Genomic DNA, 19,274 nt, shown 5'->3' with positions numbered 1-19,274 from the left:
ACAGAATTACAGTTCTACAGAAACACCTGTATCTTCACCTACAAAACAAATAACAGTATGTGTCTACCTTACACTGCTATCGGGAGTAAATAAAATAGTCCACTGTGCAGGGCATATTGGTAAACACTCATGTTAGCTATAGGAAAAAAGCAAGACAGAGAAAATTACATGTAGTGTGCTAGCATTTATCTCAATAAAAGGAAAATATGAACATACACAATACACAACCACACATATATACACACACATACTTACATTAAAACCAATGAAAGAATAAATCCTAAAATTTAGGGAAAAGGGGATAGGATATAGAAATTAGAGATAGAAACTAGACTTCTTTAAACAGATCTTGTTTTGTAAATTTGACTCTAGGCCACATATTTAAGTTTTTACATAATCATGCAACAGAATTAAATTTTAAAAAGCAATCCCTCAAAATCAAAAGCAAAAAGAAACAAATTCACATATATATTCAGTTGGTGACAAAGCCACACTTAGAATTATTCTGAGTGACTTTAAGACACAGTAATTTTACTATACAGTCCTAGTAGGACATATATCAAATGGGGGCGGAAAACAAAAACAAAACAAAAAGAAATCTTAAATCTTTTCAAAGACTTGCACTACTAGTGGTAGAACTGGGACTATTATTCTGCGACTTAGGAGTCTCAGAATAATTGTGCGATAACACAAATGAGAATTTACACTCGTGTTAACAGGATTTTCAGCAGGAGAGGAAAGAAAAACAGATAAAAGATCAATGAGGTTAAATAAAAAATCTGAAATCCTGAACTGGGATTATCAATATGAATTCATGATTTAGTGTATCTTTAAAAAAAATTACACATTTCCTAGCTCTATCGACTTAGAAGACATAGACACCACGTGCACCCCTGGTGCCTAGCTTGTGACCTCTCAGTACCATTTGCCATCAAAAGGAACCTTAAAGAAAGGTTCCAGTACCATTTGCTCCTTAAAGAAATGTATGATTCCAGGTCTGGAGGAGACAGGTAAGATGAGCCTGGCACATCTTAACCTCCTTGCATTCTGGTCTGAAATTACAGACTACTAGTATTGTGTCAAACTGACTTGGGAGCCAACTTGTCCCAATGGCTTAAAATGGGACAGTTTGAGTAACAAAAAGGTTAATAACTGTAACTGACTGAATAACATTGAATACACATAACCCACGAGTTCATATGGTTACACCAAAAAACTAACTACATTTGGAAATCAAGTAATTATTCTGAAAAATATAAAATAAAGGTGGGGCCCTGGCTGGTGTTTCTCAGTGGTTAGAGCATCAGCCCGCGCACCAAAGGGTTCAATTCCCAGTCGAGAACATGTACCTGGGTTGCAGGTTCGATCCCCAGCCCCAGTCGGGGCACATGCTAGAGGCAACCAATCGATGCGTCTCGCTCACACTGATATCTGTCTGTCTGTCTGTCTCTCTCTGCCTCCCTCCTTCCCTTCCTCTCTCCCTAAAACTTAATGGAAAAAATATCCTCCAGCAAGGATTTAAAAAAATTTAAAAAAGAAAAGGTGGGGAAAATCAAACATTTATCTTACCTTTCTTCTCCAAATTTACTTTGAGGTAACCAAATAACTGCCGAGGGCAAGAGTCTCTATAGAAATGTCCTAGCTACTAAGTGAAGAAAGGATGTTAAATTTATAACATCCCCAGCTTTGACCCTTAATGATCTAGGAATAATTATTGCTAACATTACAAGAGACACGCCAGACTGTACAGGCTTTCTGATGGAGATTTATAATACTACCCACCCACAAGTTAGTTTTACCAAAAAAAGGAGGCACAGTTACAGTTAAAACTCGCGCGCACGCACGCCCTTAAGCTCATTAAACCTCCATATCTAATTACCACTTTACAGGAAACACAGGGACAGGAGGGCAGTTTGACTGAAACTACAGCAATACAACAGGCAAAATCAGACTATGGGAAGCTCCAGAGCAATGCTCTTCAAAATATGATCCACAGACAGGTGCCCATCTGTGAACTTGCTGTCACCAGTCCATGACGAGATAAGTACAGAAATTGAGAGTAAGCATAGAAACATTTAGAGCAAATATAAACAATAATTTTATGTCTAATTAAATCTAACAGGTTTTTTAAATGGGGCTGGTTTTATGTATGCCTTATTTCATTTTTCTGGAAAAGCTGAAATGAACAAGCTAAGAAATTTATACCATTTTGTATATGAAAAGTAAAGGCATTTTTCTTCTTTTAAAAAAATATGTTTTTATTGATTCGAGAGAGGAAAGAAGAGAAAGAGAGAGAGAGACATCAATGAGAGAGAAACACCAATCAGCTGCCTCCTGCATGCCCCCTACTGGGGATGAAGCCTGCAAACCGGGCATGTGCCCTGACGGGGAATTGAACAGTTGACCTCTCGGATCATGGCACGACGCTCAACCAACTGAGCCATACCAGCAGGGCCAGTAAAGGCATTTTTTGAAAAGAGAAATAATATGACTACAGGTAAACTTTAAGATTATCTGACAACAATAAAACCTATCAACTGGAAGAAACAGAGTGTGGAAATGGAGCTGGGTCCTCAGATGACCACAGACTTAGAATGAGCAGCTTCGTTATCACCACCTACCACTTCTTGAATACTTACTACAGGCGGGTTATTAAACCCTTACTTCTATCTTCTCATTAATCTTCACAAAAACCATGCAAGGTTGGAGTTCTGGCTCTGATACTTACTGAACCCCAAAACCCTAGTTTTAAACATGGAATAACAATGCCTCTTTCACAGGGCTATTGTGAAGACTAAATGAAAAATTGTATATGAGTGTACATTGTAAGTGATCTGGCTCCACATAGATGGTATTTTCATGATTATGATTATTATTTTCTTAAATCTCTCCTGAGAATCAGACAGCTTGGCCTTACTCTTAAAGACTAAAAGACCAAGAGTAAAATCAAAGAATTTCTGGAGCTGGTGATGAGCTTTTAAAGGTTCCTGAGAGCAGAAGCAACAAAGGCATTTCCTGACCAGTCCTGTGAAACCTAAAGCGCGAACTTGTTGGTTTGTGGGCACTCTGTTTGCTGCCTTCCAGGCTCAACAACTGGGGGGAAGAAGCAGCAGATGTTCGGTGACTAGCCAGTTCCTCTTGGAGCTGCCACAGTCCAGGGCATAAAACAATGATTTCCAAATAGAGAAAGATCGCAGTCAAATGAAAGACAAGACGGCCGATGTGCTCCACTGCAACTGCAAAGATGTTGTTGTTAAACATAAAGGGGCATTTGAGAAACAGCCAGTGAACGATTAATTAGCAGAGCAAACAAGAATATTTTTGAAGGAAAAAGCTACAGAGGACACAACTTGAAATTATTCAGTTTTGAATGATTTCTTTTCCACTACTATATATAAAAGGTTTTCTTGTGGAAACCATGAGGTCATTGTTTTCCAGAGTCTTTACTCTAGGAAACAGCTGTGGGGAACCACACAAACAGAGAACACTGCCCTATTTAGTAGCCCCTCATTGTGACAAGTGTACAGACGGGGACAGGAAAAATCCATCAAACCACACACCAATAACAAAACAGAAGTGCCAGATCAAAATAAAACTGTAAGCCACACAAAGGAAAATGTAAAACTAAGTCAGGACAAGCATCTGTATTATTATGTCTCCATATCTGCAGAGATAATTCCATGTTTAGACCAGATCAGCTCCTTTCTACATGAGTCATCAAAAACTTAAATGATGCACTTTACACAGTTCCTGACACATGACAGACATTCAACAAATATAACTGGAAAGTTTTCCTAGGGCTCTTATGATCAAATACTATGTGACCTGTCTAAAGCTGCAATTACCCGCCCACCTCCAGAACTGCTGCCCATTCTGGGCTTCCAGTCTTGAAGAGCCCATCCCAAGACACCCTGTTTCAAAAGCTCAGTTACTTTCATCTCCTCCTTTAAATCAAAACCACAATGAGGTTTCACTTCACACTAGGATGGTTATTATAAAAAAACAAAACAAAACGACAAAAAACAGAAGATAACAAGCACCGGCAAAGATGAGAAGAAATCGGAGCCTTCATGCGCTGCTGCTGGGAATGTAAAATGGTACAGCCACAGTGGAAAACAATTTGACAATTTCTCAAAAAGCTAAACACAGAAGTAGCACATGATCCAAAAGAACTGAAAACAGAGATTTGAACAGGTACTTGCACACCTGGTTCACAGCATCATTATTGCCAAGGGCCAAAAAGCAACCTTCCGAATCCTTCGAGAGACAGTCCAGGTATCACCTCTTTGGTCCTTCCACATCCCTCCCATTTCCCCTCCAGTGCTCTCCACACCCCGCGTCTGCACAGTGCTTTGTGCACAATCTATCACAGCACCCTACCATATGCAGCTATTTCTATACCTGTCTGTCTTCCCTTTCTAGACCCTGGATTCCTTAAGGGCATGAACCATCTCACCCATTTTCATATCCCCAGTGCTTTGCAACACAAGACCAGCACAGGAATCAATAAACGTGCTCAATAAACCTGTGCACTTAATAAATCCATATCATGTCTTCAAAAGACCAACCTGAATTTGATTCCTAATGGGTATACACTGACATTTCTGCTGCCCTACACTGTATTCAGAGCTGAGAGCAGATCGTCAAACCATCACGTAAACCAGATTCCAGGACCCTGACTTCCTGGTTTCCCTGGCCTCTCAGACTGCCCCTTCAACAGGTCTGCTCCCTCTCCTGTCCCTTATTTTTTAGCTTTCCCCAATGGCCTGGCCTTGGGCTTCTGACCTTTACACTTATCACCTATATGCACCCGAATCCAAGTCTACAGAGCTAGTCCTAACTCATGCCACATTCCCAACAGTCTATTGCGATCTCCTTAGATATCCCATGACCCCACCCCAACATGCTCACATTAAATGCACAATCTTCTCTGCCCTTGTGCTCCACAAACTGCTCCCCCCAGCTGCTCCACTTCTGTCGGAGACCCCCATTACTTTCCCCATCGCCCAGGCCCAATATGGTGTTCCCTGACCTCTCGCTCTTAGGCTCTCCTTACTAAGCCACGACGTCCTCCAGATGCCTCTTGGGCGCACCCTTCGCTCTTGCTTTTCCATGCCTCATACCTGGGATTGCCCTCCCCCCGCACTTATTTTCTCCTCCACCTGATTCATTTTTTCACTCAACATCAGACCCATTTTTCTAAAATATCTTTTTCCTCCAATCAATGTCTGCACAGCTCAAGAGCCTCAACTGAATCACTACTGATGGCAGCCTCAAAGCTAAATTATTGTGACAGGCTTTCAAGGCCACCTATAATTTGCCTCCTCTCATCTCCTCAGACATCTACATTTCTCTCCAAATCAATGGTTCTCAACCAGGGGCGATTTTGCCCCCAGGAGACATTTGGAAATGTCTGGAGACATTTTTTATTGTCATCAGTGGGATGTGGAGAGGACAGGGACACTAACAAACATCCTATGATGCCAGGACAGCCCCTCACAACAACGAATTATCTGGCCAATAATGCCAGATTTCTCAGCCGTGCCACGGCTGGGACAACTGCTTTAAATCAAGCCTCCATGGCAGACAGCCCACCATCCTGAGATGACACCCCTCTTCTCCTTAACTATCCAGGACTTATTTATCATCAAACCCCATTCTAAGCCATATCCCATGGCTTTAAACACCATCTGCAGGCTGATGACTCCCTAATCTTTCTCTCTAGCCAGTCTCAATCAATCTTCTGAACTCCAGACTCCATTATCCAGCTGCCTACTAGATATCTCATGAATATCCTATTTAACACATCTGAAAATGAGCTCCCGATCCCCCAAAATTGCTGCTCCTCAAGTCAGCACTGGTAACCACTCAGTTGCTCAAGTCAAACACCTGAGAGTTATTCTGGATGCATCCCTCTGCCTCAGTGTCCCACTCACCCCCAGCAAGTCCTGTGGGGCCACCTGCAGATAGATCTCAAATCCATCCACTCCCCATCCCTATGCACCTCCACTTTTACCTGATCTATCACAGAAGCCCTGGCCTCCCTGCTTCTGTTCTATTCACGTAATCACCCCATGTTTTAATGAGATCAGAACAGGATTCTGCCCAAGTCCTGCAGCAGCTCCCCACTGCCCTTAGAATAGAATCTAAACCCCTTATGTGCAACTACAAGACCCAGTATGACCCGGCCTCTGCCTACCTGCCCATCCCTTCCCAGCCTCATCCGCCCTCCTCTCCTCTCAAATGTACCAGGTGAGGGAGCAAGGGAAAGTAAGTTACTAGACTGAGAGTATATATGCACAGCTACTTGTGGAGTATGAGTCTCTCCATGTAAAAAACATGTACATGTTCACATACGCATTGGACCAGCCAGAAAGAATGGTTTTTAAAGAAGACTTGCAAAGTGCCTAGGCGCATGCATGAAGCAGCTGTGGCTGACCTGATGTTCACTCCAATTCAGTACCATGACCTTAGAGAGGAAAACACTACACGTTTCAGCACGTCTACCTGCCGGCTGGCATTTTATGTTGAGACCTGTCCTTTCAGTGGTTGTACTAATAAGGAAACCCCAGACATAGGACTCAGTGTGAGCATCAGCAATGCAGGCTGACAAAGTGGAACTCAAAACTCTGGTTCTGCTCCCTCAGCCTCTAGCCAGCAGGTGAACCTCGGTTCCCTCATCCAGAAAGGCCAGGGTCTGCTCACACCCACCCAGGTCTCCTTCCAAGTCAAAAATGTGATGACTCTATCACCTCCTTCCTCCTTTGGAGACTTGGAGCTTCACTAAGACTATAAAGTGACAGCATTTAATAGACAAGAGAACTGACCAGGAAGAGACGTACTTTCTATTTTATACTGTCACAAATCTAAATGTGACCTACACAATTTCATTTTTTTTTTTCTAGTTTTTCAAATGAATTCAAGGGGCACCCTGAATTCAGAGTACTTCTTGGAAACCACTGTGAAATTTCAACATACTAAACAGCTTCATACAAACCAGGAAAACGTCTATCAAAGGCCTGTAGCGTGAGTCCATGAAAAATCAAGGTGTGACACCAAGCCATTATCAGCCCCTGATGCTAGCTTGTCTGTCACTCCTCATTTATATATGTTTGCTCCCTCTGTAACCTGAGAGTGCTCACTAATAAATGAGCACCCCTAGACACCAAAGTTCAAGGAAAACACCATGGGACAGAAAATTCTATTACTTTTTGTTTTGCTGCAATTTAGACAGAGTTCCCACAGTTCTTTTATCAGGAGATCACTATGTTCTAGTTCTTCTTGGGAGCATGGTTTGAGAACTGCTGCTATAAAACTTATCTTTCTTACTTGGAAGATGACCATATATCTTTCTCTTACTGCAAAGGGGTACTGAGAACTGGAAGCCAGAGAGCATCTTCAAGAAGCTGGAGCATCCATGCTAGCACCCTATTAAAGCTGTGACAACCAAAGTATGTCTCCAGACATCACCAAATGTCCCCAGGAGTGAAGGGTGGGAGTAGGCAAAGCACCGTGGCTGAGAACCACAGCTCTAAGAGCAGGTAAACATATCTGCATAAAAAGAACAAAGGATCTAGGTGGCAGCTAGAGAGGTTCTTAAAGCACACCCAGGTTGGGACAGTCAACCCATTTCACTCTGGAAAATGAAAATCCAGCCTTAACCATCATTTAGCTCTTCCAACACCAAAAATCCATTTACCTGGCAAGCTTCTAAGGTCTAATCAATACGGTTAGAAAGTAAGAAAAAACTCTAATTGAAAAATGTACAAAGAAAATTATTAGTAACTTAAGGAAGTTTGAAGACAATAAAAGCACATTCAAAGACATACTAAGTGCTTTTCGAGACCTCAAGACAAACTATCTTGAGACGGTAAAATGCTTTAAACTCCTCTGCGAACCCTAATCAACTGGCAGCGGCTGCCTGGAGCCCAGAGCTGAACAGGATTCTGAGGGTGAGCCCACTCAAGAGGACATGCGTCAGATACCGGTGTCCACCACAAACGGGCCAGTGCGCAGTGGTGGCAACTTCCCCTCACATCCACCTCCCTTGGTGTTCAACTTCCTTAATGCTCAAAATCACAGCCATCGAATTTGGCTGTAATAAAACATTTTGGAAAAAAGAAAATTATCTCCTTGGTGATCCACCAGGCTTACCAAATTGGGGAGAAATAAAGGAAAAAGACGAAAGCTGATCCTACCTCTCCTACTAAAGTCAGCTCTGGATTTTCCACTTCCAGAGGATAGTCTCAACCAGTGCAGCCTACACAGCGCTTCACAATCCACTCACAGCACACTTCTCCCAGGCTTTCTGCACCCCTTCCGCTCCACGCTGTAACCAGCCACCAGCATCCCCTGGGACTTGTTAGAAATGCAGCATCTCAGGCCCCACCTAGCTCTACCAGATCCCAATCTGCTTTGTAACAGAAGCCCAGGTGAATTATAGGCACATAAGGTGTGGAAATAGTGTCCTGGGGAACTTGCCAAGTTCCTCCAGACTCAGTTCACAGGTACAGTGTCTTCCCCAAATGAAAGTGCGTGGCACATGGCGGATGAGTGCTTTGGTGGGCTGCCCGGGGCAAGCCCCTCCTCTACTCATCTCTTCTATGAAGGCAGGAAAACCCAAAAGTCCACCTTACAGCCTCCGTGGCAGCCAGCAGTATAAGTGACATGGTCAGAGTCAATGAGGTGTCAGGAGAAGCCTGCTGAGGGGGCTCTGGGCGAACTTTTATTTCCCTAATGACTTCCTGTCCTGATTGGGTAGAATGCCATGAGGTGACAAACATTAATGACAAAAAAACAGTAAAACAGCTAAGGACAACAGAGTGGAAAGCAGAAATGGCCTGGATCCTCGTTGGGCCCATCAAGGCACTGTGCCACCTGAGAACCACCTACATCTTAAGGAACCATCACTGGGGCTTCCTCTTTCTCGTGCTAAACACACTCCTAACTGGCTGGGTCAACCTTCAATAAATGGGAGGTGAACGAAGGGCTGCAAAGTGAAATCTACTAAAGGTTCAGAAGATTACATTTTTTAAAAAATAGAGCCTCTAAGAATCTGCTCAACTTTACCAAAGCAGGCCTAAAAATCAGTCTCTGCATTTCTAGAATTACTGACCTACTTCTGTTCACAACTTTTTAATGGATAAAAGAATGAACACAATCTCTTAAAAAGCAATGGAGATGTTCTCATACCAAAATGCTGCAGAAATTGATTTTCACGTTTGGAAAAAGAGGAGAAAACAAAACCTAAAACAATGGGCTCTGACCTTGAAAAGTCTGTAACTGCTGTGGCTCCTTACAGGCAACGATAAGCAGAAAGTAAAACAGAAAAAGACTGAGTGGCTGGTTGGCTGCCATCCTCTCCCACCTTATTTTGAGATCTCCAACAGGGACCTCACTATTCCAGCCCCCATACCAGTCAAGTATTTCCATTCAGATTTCCAAGATCAAACAGCAACCACTTTTTTCTCTTTGAGAAAAAGAGAACAGAACAACATAAGTATAAATACAATGTAAGTGAAGTGTATTAAAGGGGGGTGCACCCCAGCACCTGTTCCTCCGCAAGAAGGCAAGTCTTCAACCAAGTGCCAACTCCTCAGATAGATACCATTTTACATTTTAATCAAGTCATTCACTTACATAAAAGGGTTTTTGAAAGAACCATCACGGCAGCAATGAAAACCCAGGGCCACTTGCAGTGAGTACAAGACAAAAGTAAAGACAAGCCTAAGGAGAACATAACTGCATTAAATCCCAGCTGCTGCTGCCTACTACAGCCTCTAAACTGAGGCTCGTGCTCTCTGTTTAAAACACAAGGTGGGCAGTGAGCAAGGTGTTCAAGTCAGGCCACCACGCAGCTGAGACTTTCTCTTGAGCATGATCAGGACAGAAAAAACGAAAAAAGAATGGACTTTCTCACTGTGTGGTTTCATTCTACTTAATTTAACTCTATTTATAACTATTTCTCACCTAAAAGTAATCCTCCTACAATCTCAAACCGTAAGTCCACTTCCTTGGTGCAGCCTAAATGGCCCCACATCCCTGGCCCAGCCGTCAGCTGCAACCCGCGCACTGGGAGGACCCCAGGGCCACAGCTAGCCCACCGCCTGTACCTGTATGGCCCATGAGCTAAGAATAGTTTGTAGAAATGAATATCTGTATTAAACCTGATGATAGGAAACACTCATTCTGAACTGCAATTAAACTAAACGGTTATCCCCTCCAAAAAAAGAATTTCATTTTTCTCATTAGTAACCTGTACTACAAAATATTGTACTATCACTGTACATTTTAGTCAATAAAACACTGAACATTTGTTTTCTCTTGTCATATAGGTACCTACATAATAGCCCCGATTTTGCATCTTGACCACAAAGCCTACACTATTTACTCTGCTGCCCTTCACAGACGTCTCCCCGAGGCTCCACTGGTCCCCGAGGGCACCACTTTCCTCACACCTGGGAAGAGGGACCCCGACCTCCTCAAGGCAGGTTCTCTAGCTACTCAAGTCTCAGCTCCACCGTCACCTCCTCCAAGTGGTCACCCTGACCACCCCCTCCGCGCTGGAAGCGGTCTAGCAGCACATCAGTGGCATCACCAGGTTTTACTTTCTTCAAAGCAGATATTACGCGTTAACTTATTACAAAGTCCTTAACAATAAAAGTAACCAGAGCAGCAAATACACGTGGTGCTGTGCACAGCTGAGGCGTCTTCCATACGAGGCTGAGCCCCTAAGAGTGCCGATCTCGAAGTCAAAAACGATGAACAATGGGCAGTCCCAAAGCGATCGATGGGACAGCCAGCCCGGTCTGCGGCTCACAGCCCCTTCACGAGGTCGGCACCAGGGGAACCGGCAGAGAGACTGTGAAAGTCGCCGAGGTCGCACTACTAGCAAGTGACGAGACCGAGACCTGAGCCCGGCTCAACAGTCTCGCTCGCTGTCAAGTCTCCTCCGAGCGCCTGGCACGCGGTACACGCTTAATAAACACGCGATGGACGAAAGCCAGCCAATGATCGATCCCCCTCGCGATCAACCGGTGCACCTGCCCAGCCCGCGGCCCCCGCCCCGGGAACGAGCGGCGCCGGGGCAGCAGGGGGCAGGCGCGGGAGGGCGCCCACCTTGAAGTCGCGGCTGTGCTGCGGGGTGTACTCCAGCGTCCAGAGCGCGCGCACCAGGTGCGCCAGCTGCTCCGTGACCTCGCCGGCGGCGCGGCCGGCGGGCGGCTCGGGCTCGGGCTCCGGCTCGGGGTCCGGCTCGGGCTCGGGCTCGGGCCGGCCGGCGCGGTACTGGCCGAGCGCCAGGTACTCGGCGAAGAGCTCGGTGTTGCTGAGGCACTGCAGCGTGGCGTTCATGAAGCACGTGTTGCCGTGGTTCCGGAGCCCCGCCACCCCGGGCACCGGCTCGCCGGCGGGCGGCGCGGGCGCGGGCGCGGGCGCGGCGGGCGGCGGGCAGGGCGGCGGCGCGGGCGGCCCCGGCGGGAAGCAGGCGCGCAGGGCGCCGCGGTCCGGGCTGCCGCCCTCGGAGCTCAGGTGCGAGAGCGTGGACAGCGTCCGGAGGACGCGGCTCATGAAGCTGCCCACCGAGCGCGCGGACGACGGCGACGAGGGCGCGGCCGGCCCGGGCGCCCCGGGGCCCCCCGCGCCGCCGCCCGCGCGGCCGCTCCGGAACAGCCGCTTGCTGAAGGAGCGCTTCTCCTTCCCGCCCGCCGCCGCCCCGGGCCCGGGCGCCGTTACCTTGGACATGGCGGCGGCCGCCCGCGCTCATCCCCGCGCCCGCCCTCCCGGCCCGCGGCCCCGCCACGGCCGCCGCCGCCGCATCCCACCGCGCCCGGCCCGACGCCCCGCGCACCTCCGAGCGCCGCCGAGCGAGCCAGCGGCGGGGCGGGCGCGCGCGCGGTCGGCCAGCTGGGCCGCTCACGTGACCCCCGGCGCCGCCCGCCCGCTGAAGCCGCCGCGCCGCCATGTTGACTGTGGGAACCGAGGCGCCTCCCCGCCCGCGCGGCCTGGACGGGCGGCCCCCGCGCGGTCCCGCCGCGTGAAGCCCGAGAGAGGCCATGTCTAGTGCGGGCGGCCCGGCGCGCGGTGCGGCCGGGGCCGGGTCTCGGGTCTGCGCCGCTCCGACGGCGGAGGCCGGGGCGGGGCGCAGCCAGGACGCCGCCTCTGACGGGCCTGCGGGCGGCGACGACGCGCCCCCGCCCCGCCCCGCCCCGGCCGCCAGCCCCCGCGGGACCCGGGCCGCCCGCCGCCGCCCCAGCGCCGTCCCCCCGGCTCGCCTTCGGGCGACGCTTTGGGGTCGCAGCGAAGCCGTGTCTTCAGTCACCCTCCTCGCGGTCAGCCTTGAACTCGCGTCGGCCGCGCCCCGGGCCGCGGGTTCGAGCCCCGGTCAGGGCGCCGACGTGGGTGCGGCCGCCACCCCAGGCCCCCTTCGGGCGCGCGGGACGCCGCCGGTGGCCGCGCCCCTCACATCGCTGTCCCGCGCTCCCCCCTCCACTCTCTATAGAAAGAGCAACGGTGAAAATACCCTCCGGAGAGAATTAAATAATAACGACAGTAATAAGAATAAAATCCCGCCAAAGCCAACCTTCATCCATCCATTAAACACGTGGTTACTGCTCTGTGCCAGGCCCTGGCTGGGCGTGCAGGGAGCGCGGCAGAATAGGGAGCCCTGCCATGTCCGCCGGCCCTCCTGCGGCCTCCCCTCCTGCAGCCTCCCCTCTGCGGCCTCCCCTCCTGCGGCCTCCCCGCCTGCAGCCTGCCCTCCTGCCCTCCTGCGGCCTCCCCTCTGCGGCCTCCCCTCTGCGGCCTCCCCTCCTGCGGCCTCCCCGCCTGCAGCCTGCCCACCTGCCCTCCTGCGGCCTCCCCGCCTGCAGCCTGCCCTCCTGCCCTCCTGCGGCCTCCCCTCTGCGGCCTCCCCTCTGCGGCCTCCCCTCCTGCGGCCTCCCCGCCTGCAGCCTGCCCACCTGCCCTCCTGCGGCCTCCCCTCTGCGGCCTCCCCTCCTGCGGCCTCCCCTCTGCGGCCTCTCCTCCTGCGGCCTCCCCTCTGCGGCCTCCCCTCCTGTGGCCTCCCCGCCTGCAGCCTGCCCACCTGCCCTCCTGCCCTCCTGCGGCCTCCCCTCTGCGGCCTCCCCTCTGCGGCCTCTCCTCCTGCAGCCTCCCCTCTGCGGCCTCCCCTCCTGCAGCCTCCCCTCCTGCAGCCTCCCCTCTGCGGCCTCCCCTCCTGCAGCCTCCCCTCTGCGGCCTCCCCTCTGCGGCCTCTCCTCCTGCAGCCTCCCCTCCTGCAGCCTCCCCTCTGCGGCCTCCCCTCCTGCGGCCTCCCCTCCTGCAGCCTCCCCTCTGCGGCCTCCCCTCCTGCGGCCTCCCCTCTGCGGCCTCCCCTCTGCGGCCTCTCCTCCTGCGGCCTCCCCTCTGCGGCCTCCCCTCTGCGGCCTCTCCTCCTGCGGCCTCCCCTCTGCGGCCTCCCCTCTGCGGCCTCTCCTCCTGCGGCCTCCCCTCTGCGGCCTCCCCTCTGCGGCCTCTCCTCCTGCGGCCTCTCCTCCTGTGGCCTCCCCTCTGCGGCCTCCCCTCCTGCGGCCTCCCCTCCTGCGGCCTCTCCTCCTGTGGCCTCCCCTCTGCAGCCTGCCCTCCTGCGGCCTGCCCTCCCGCGGCCTCCCCCCTGTGGCCTGCCCTCCTGCAGCCTCCCCTCTGCAGCCTGCCCTCTGTGGCCTGCCCTCCTGCAGGTGCTGGGAAGCATGCACTGTCTCCTTTAATCTCCAGCTCAGTGCCTTTCAAATGAATAGCAACTCTAACCAGGTTTCAAACCCAAGTTTGTTTCAAAGCCCCTAGACTTGACCTCTAAACGAAAGGTCACAGACCCACAGCCAGCACAGGGACCAAGAGGAGCCATATCAGTGAGTGAAGAATCCTGGCGGTCCAGTCATCATAGTGACCTATTAATACTTCAAGCCCCTGGGCTCTCGGGCTTGGGGAGGATATCGGGAGTGGTGGGAACCACGGCAAACTCCAAACGAGCATCCTTCTAAAGGGGGACCAATGGTTCCCATGTGGAAATGAGGGCTCAGATCATCTGATTTGTTAAGAGAAGGTGGAAATCCTATTTTTAAATGTTCATTTAATTAGAAAACATAGAGCAGGGGGAAAAGGGGAAAAAAAGACATCTTTGGGCTGCCTTCAGGCCCCAAATCCACTGGTTTGTGACTCTCTGTAGATTCTCCTTTTTGCTAACCCTTAGCCTGAGTCCTGGTTACTATAAATCCTACCTTACACCATATTTCAAAGCAATTGGCCCCATAATAAGCAGAACCCTTATGGTGACACCTCCAGGGTGCTCTGTACTGGCCCCCAAATCTCGCCTCCTAATCAAAATATCCGTTCCTCACTGCATGTTGAACTCATCTGGACATCAGGCAGAAAGCAATCTGATCATTCATTCTAAAGGAGCGCATGGCTGAGTTTCTTCAAATATGAAAATCGTGGGGCAGGGAGGGACACAAAAAGGAGTAGTTTTTGGTGGAATTTCAAGCAGTCTGACATTGTATCACAGAATCCAGCCATTATGTTAACAAAGCTTGAGGGCTTGCTTGTGTTTCAGAGGCGGGAAGTTAACCCCCAAGGTTAGCTTCCCTGCACCACTTTTTTTTTAAAGCTCGTCTCCATTTTAGACTCAGATGTGCATAGCACCCACCATGCTTGCTCAAAATCTGCAAAAAAGCAGAGACTAGATCTGTTTTGCTGACCATAGATGCCTAGTACTGACCATGGTTCTAATGAATGTTTTGTTAAGTGAGTAAATTGCTTTAGAAGGAAACTGAGCCTAGCAAAAGCTTTTCATTCCCCATGTCTCATGCCGGGAGCCCATCCCTAATTTCAGCCACAGTGATCAACTGTGGAAGCCACTGCACTGTGACAGCTCCCCGCTCTCCAGTTCAACACCTGCTTTTATCTTTGTCTCAGGCTCTGATTTAAAGAGATCCCAAACTCAGATGCTGAGCAACTTTAATTAGGGCTGGAGAATGCAAGCCCCAGACAGATCTGGAATTGGCTGAGATGGGTGTTTCTCCTAGCTGCTGCGAGCAATCCTTAGCCTTCTCCAACAGCCTTTGTCCATGTGACTATCCTGCTGGCTGCTTTGCAGAACACCCTTTCTTTCCTGGCATACATGCCTGCATGCATATGCTAACAGTAGGTACTCACAAATGTTCTTTTTAGATTTATTAAACCAGGAGTCAAAGACCAGGGAAAGTTTACCACCCTGCCTCTCTTCTTTACACTGGAGCCACAGCCTGAATATGACCCCACTGCTGGGCCCACCTCTCCAGTCCACGCAAGCCACTTGGAATCCCACTGTTGTCAAGTGCTTCAAAGAAATTAGAGCTGAGCCCCTGCCGGTGTGCTTAGTGATTAGGTCATTGACCCGTGCACCAAAGGGTCGAGGGTTCGATTCCTGGTCAAGGGCACATACCTGGGTTGCAGGTTTGATTCCTGGTCTGGGTCAGGGCGCATGCAGGAGACAACCAGTCAATGTGTCTCTCTCACATGGATGTTTCTCTCTTTCCCTTCCACTCTTTCTAAAAATCAATGGAGCCCAGCCAGGTGTGGCTCAGCGGTTGAGCGTTGACCTAAGATCCAGGAGATCGGGGTTCGATTCCCAGTCAGGGCACATGCCTGGGTTGCAGGCTCGATCAATGACTCTGTCATCATTGATGTTTCTATCTCTCTCCCTCTCCTTTCCTCTCTCTGAAATCAATAAAGATATATTTTAAATAAATAAATAATAAAAATAAAAATCAATGGAAAAAAATATCCTCTGGTTAGAATTAACAAAAAAAAAATTTTTTTAAAGAAATTAGAGCTGAGCCCATGAACCGATCTGACTCCCTTGATTTACAAGGTCCAGAGAGGGGCAAGCTAGGGTTCCCCACCCCTTTGAACACTTTCCCCTCCCCCAGCCCAGCACTACCTGGTGGCTACAGCCACCTTTCCCACCAGCATGTAGCGAAACCCAAAATGGAATTGGTAGAGTTGAGCAGTAATCGGGAGGGTGGTTTCCTCTGTCACCGGAGTCCAGTAAAATAGGATTCTCTCTGATCGCCCTCGCGTCAGAGTTGCCCTCCATTCCCCTCTTACAGCCCAGCGTCATGGGAGGTCTTGTTCTTCCGTCTACACCTCAGGCAATTCCGACTGGACAAAAGGGCCTTTGCTTGAGCTGTCCCCTCTGGCCCAAGACCCTTCCTTGAGGCTCTTCACTTAGCGAACCTCCCTTGGACCTTAAGGTCCCACGTTAGGTATCAGCCGCTCCAGGAGGCATCCCTCCCGCGCTCTTGGCGCCCCTCAGCCGTAACCCTAACGTTGCTGTGTTGGATCAGCTTACAGTTGCCACCTGCCCCAAACACAGGCTTCAGCGCAGCCGCAGAGGCTCACCTTACCCATCGCCGGACTCCTGGTGAGGCAGCCTTCATGTGGCATATTCATCAATTGGCAGCGACGGGCCTAAACAGCATCTGGGCTCCTTAGTGGGACATGTGAACCCCCTTCTCCATCTGCCACCCCAGGCTTATTGATCCCCATGGGGCCCCAAAGTCATCTTATCCCAGCCGGGCCAGAACAGGCCTGGGGAAGAGTCCTTGGGAGGCATTCTCGGATGGCGGCTCTTTAAGGCCTCCCCGAACCACATTCTACAGGAGCTCTCCCACCGCCCGCTCCAGACCCACGCCTTACCCTGAGCGAGGGAAACGGGTTCGAGGCTGCAGTGCAGTTCATGTCACCGTGATCCAAACTTGGTTCATCCCTGCAGCTGCGCCCCTTGGGTCAAAGGGAATGCCCATGTCACACTGCGAGGCCTGCGCTCCGGCTGGCCTCAGAAAGCTTCATCCTGCCAACAATGACGAGTGGGGAGCACACGGTTCCCAAACCCGGACCTGCTGAGTGTTCGCCCTTCTCACCTTGGCAAGTTTGATGAACACAAGGCGGCGTATCGATGCGCTTATATTTGCAGGAGTCAAGTTAAACACGTGAGTTGGGCTTTTAGCTGTTCAACATCTAAACAGACTTCCCGTTTGGAGGGCATGCCAACCAGGCGAAACCGCTCAAGCGCCCACGATGAAAACTGGGCAGGGTGAGGGGCAGGCGTCCCCTTCCCACCCAGGGAGGCCACCTAAGAGGGACAAACGACCCCGCCTGCACCGCGGTGCTGGAAGTACTGACCAAGGGTAGCTGGAGAGAATGCAGTGAGTTAGGGAATCTGCATTCAGCAGTGTGGCAGCGAGGGGACAGTGGTGGCAGTGCCAGCAATGGTGGCGCTGAGTGTCCGGCTGCAGCTCTCGGGGCAGGTTCTTCCTGGTGGCTGCCTCCCGGTTACTGCCCAGCCCGGTCCCCAGCTCTGCTCCCGGCTAAGCGGCGGGCCTCCCGCAAACCCCTTCACCGCGGAAACTCCCCTCAGTTTCTGTTGTTTGCAATCAAGGAAATGACTGGCAACCCCTTTCATTAGCAACCTGCGTTTTCCCCGCTCTCACTTACCTGCGTGCATTATGAGCCCGCTTTCCTCTCGGCACGCTCCTTTTATAAACGCTGGCTAATACGAGTTCTTGGTACATAAATTATGTTGTTCTTTGGTCTATACCATTCCATTTGGTTATTTACCTTATCTCGGATTTACAGAGTTTTCATATCAAATAGAAAAGGTTAATTATTTTATATACTCACATGGATCAGTTTTTTCACATAGGTTTCTGATTTTTTTTTCCTGATTTTTTTTTTTTTTACATGACTAGGCAAGCAAGTTTCCCCCACTCCAAAATAAGGGAACTCATGTATGTTTTCATTTAATGCTGTTATGATTTCTTTCTTTTTTTTTTTCTTCTTTTTCTTACTTTTAATGTTAGCTCCATCCGGACATGGCTAGCCAGTTGACTCAGCACCAGTTTTTAAAAATTAATGTAACCTTTTCCCCCTGCTTTTAAAAAGTCACCTTTTAATCACATATTAAATTCTCTATATATTTAGGGTTTTTAAAAATTCTGTTCTCTCTCCCTGCTGTGTGTCTGTACCCTAACAATGTGGAGTTAGAATATACTGAAATGTTTGGGAGGGCTACTCCTCCTAGTGTTTTATTGCCTAGTTATTCTCAAAAGAACTTAATCCTTTGGGAGGATTAATTTATATAGATTAATTTAGGGGAAATTGACATCATCATAATATTTATCTTCCCTGAAAATAAAGTGTGTCTTTTTAAAATTATGCAAGTTTTTCATGTCCTTAGAGCACTGTAGTTTCCTTCCATAGGTCTGCATAACATTAATACATTGATCTCACTTGTTGCCACTATGAGCGGGATACTCTTGTGCCCTTATATTTTCCGCTGTTTGTCTCTAGGACAAAATTATTTTGTAACCAGTCACCTGATGTACTGTAGTTCTTTCTTCTGATTTCCAGTTGGTAGTCTTGGGTTTTTTCAGGCAGTCGAGTCAATGCATGAGATAATAACCTGGCCTCTTCCTTTATAATATTTGTACCTCACCTTTCCCTCTCTCTTGTATAATTGCCCTTCCAGAATTCAGTTAAGTAGCAGTAATGAGCGTGGAAAGCCTTGCATTGTTCCTGACATTAATAGCAATACTCTCAGGCCTCACTATTACATGGCATGATGCCTGCTTTCGGTTTGAGATATATATTATTTATTGCATTAAAGTGGCATCCATTTATTCCTACTTCAGGAAGGGTTATTATCAGAAGTGGATCTTGAATTTTCTCAAACAGGCGAGATGAGCACACACTTTTTTTCCTTTGACCTGTGTGCCCATCATATGCTCCTGGTAGTTAAAAAATATGAACTCCTTTTAACTAACTGAAGCAGAAAATGAGATTACCAGAAGTATGGATATTGAGCAGCTCACAGAACTGTCGGGAAAACCTCAGGATCAGACTTAGAAAACCAAGGCAGACACTACATAGCCAGGCCCCCACTCCAGAAAATGGTGCTTAAGGCGTCAATTCTGGTACCACCCGTGAAGCTGGACTTGCTGCTGCCACCAAGCCTGGCACCACCATTGCAGCAGTGACGGCCACACTGCTGGACTCTTGGTTCTGCTACACCCTATGAATAAACTTGAATCATTTCTGATTGAACGCTTTCTTCCACACTTTCCAAATTCTAAGCCCAGAGTGGAAGCATTTATTTGGTTGGGCCAGATGCTTGGTCTAGTCCCCAGCTGCTGGGAAGAAAGGAAGGGACCATGTCTCCTCCAGTTCCCATAGTGTGGCCAGAGTGCCTCCCATCTATC

At 49.4% G+C, this 19,274-nt stretch overlaps 1 protein-coding gene across 1 annotated transcript in view; it reads right to left on the bottom strand.

The window, feature by feature from the left end:
- USP31 (ubiquitin specific peptidase 31) overlaps nucleotides 1–11,742 on the bottom strand; it is a gene marked incomplete at its 5' end in the record, with an annotated part of 58,336 nt that extends 46,594 nt beyond the window's left edge. Inside the window, one exon of the mRNA XM_081133815.1 lies at nucleotides 11,119–11,742. Coding sequence (XP_080989941.1) covers nucleotides 11,119–11,742 — 624 coding nt within the window. The remainder of the gene's footprint in view (nucleotides 1–11,118) is intronic.
- Between the last annotated feature and the right edge of the window lie 7,532 nt (nucleotides 11,743–19,274).

Source organism: Miniopterus schreibersii (genome assembly GCF_964146895.1).
Source record: "Miniopterus schreibersii genome assembly, chromosome: 3".
Taxonomy (NCBI): Eukaryota; Metazoa; Chordata; class Mammalia; order Chiroptera; family Miniopteridae; genus Miniopterus; species Miniopterus schreibersii.
The sequence above is the reverse complement of the archived record's forward strand: the minus strand, read 5'-3'. Positions and strand labels throughout refer to the sequence as shown.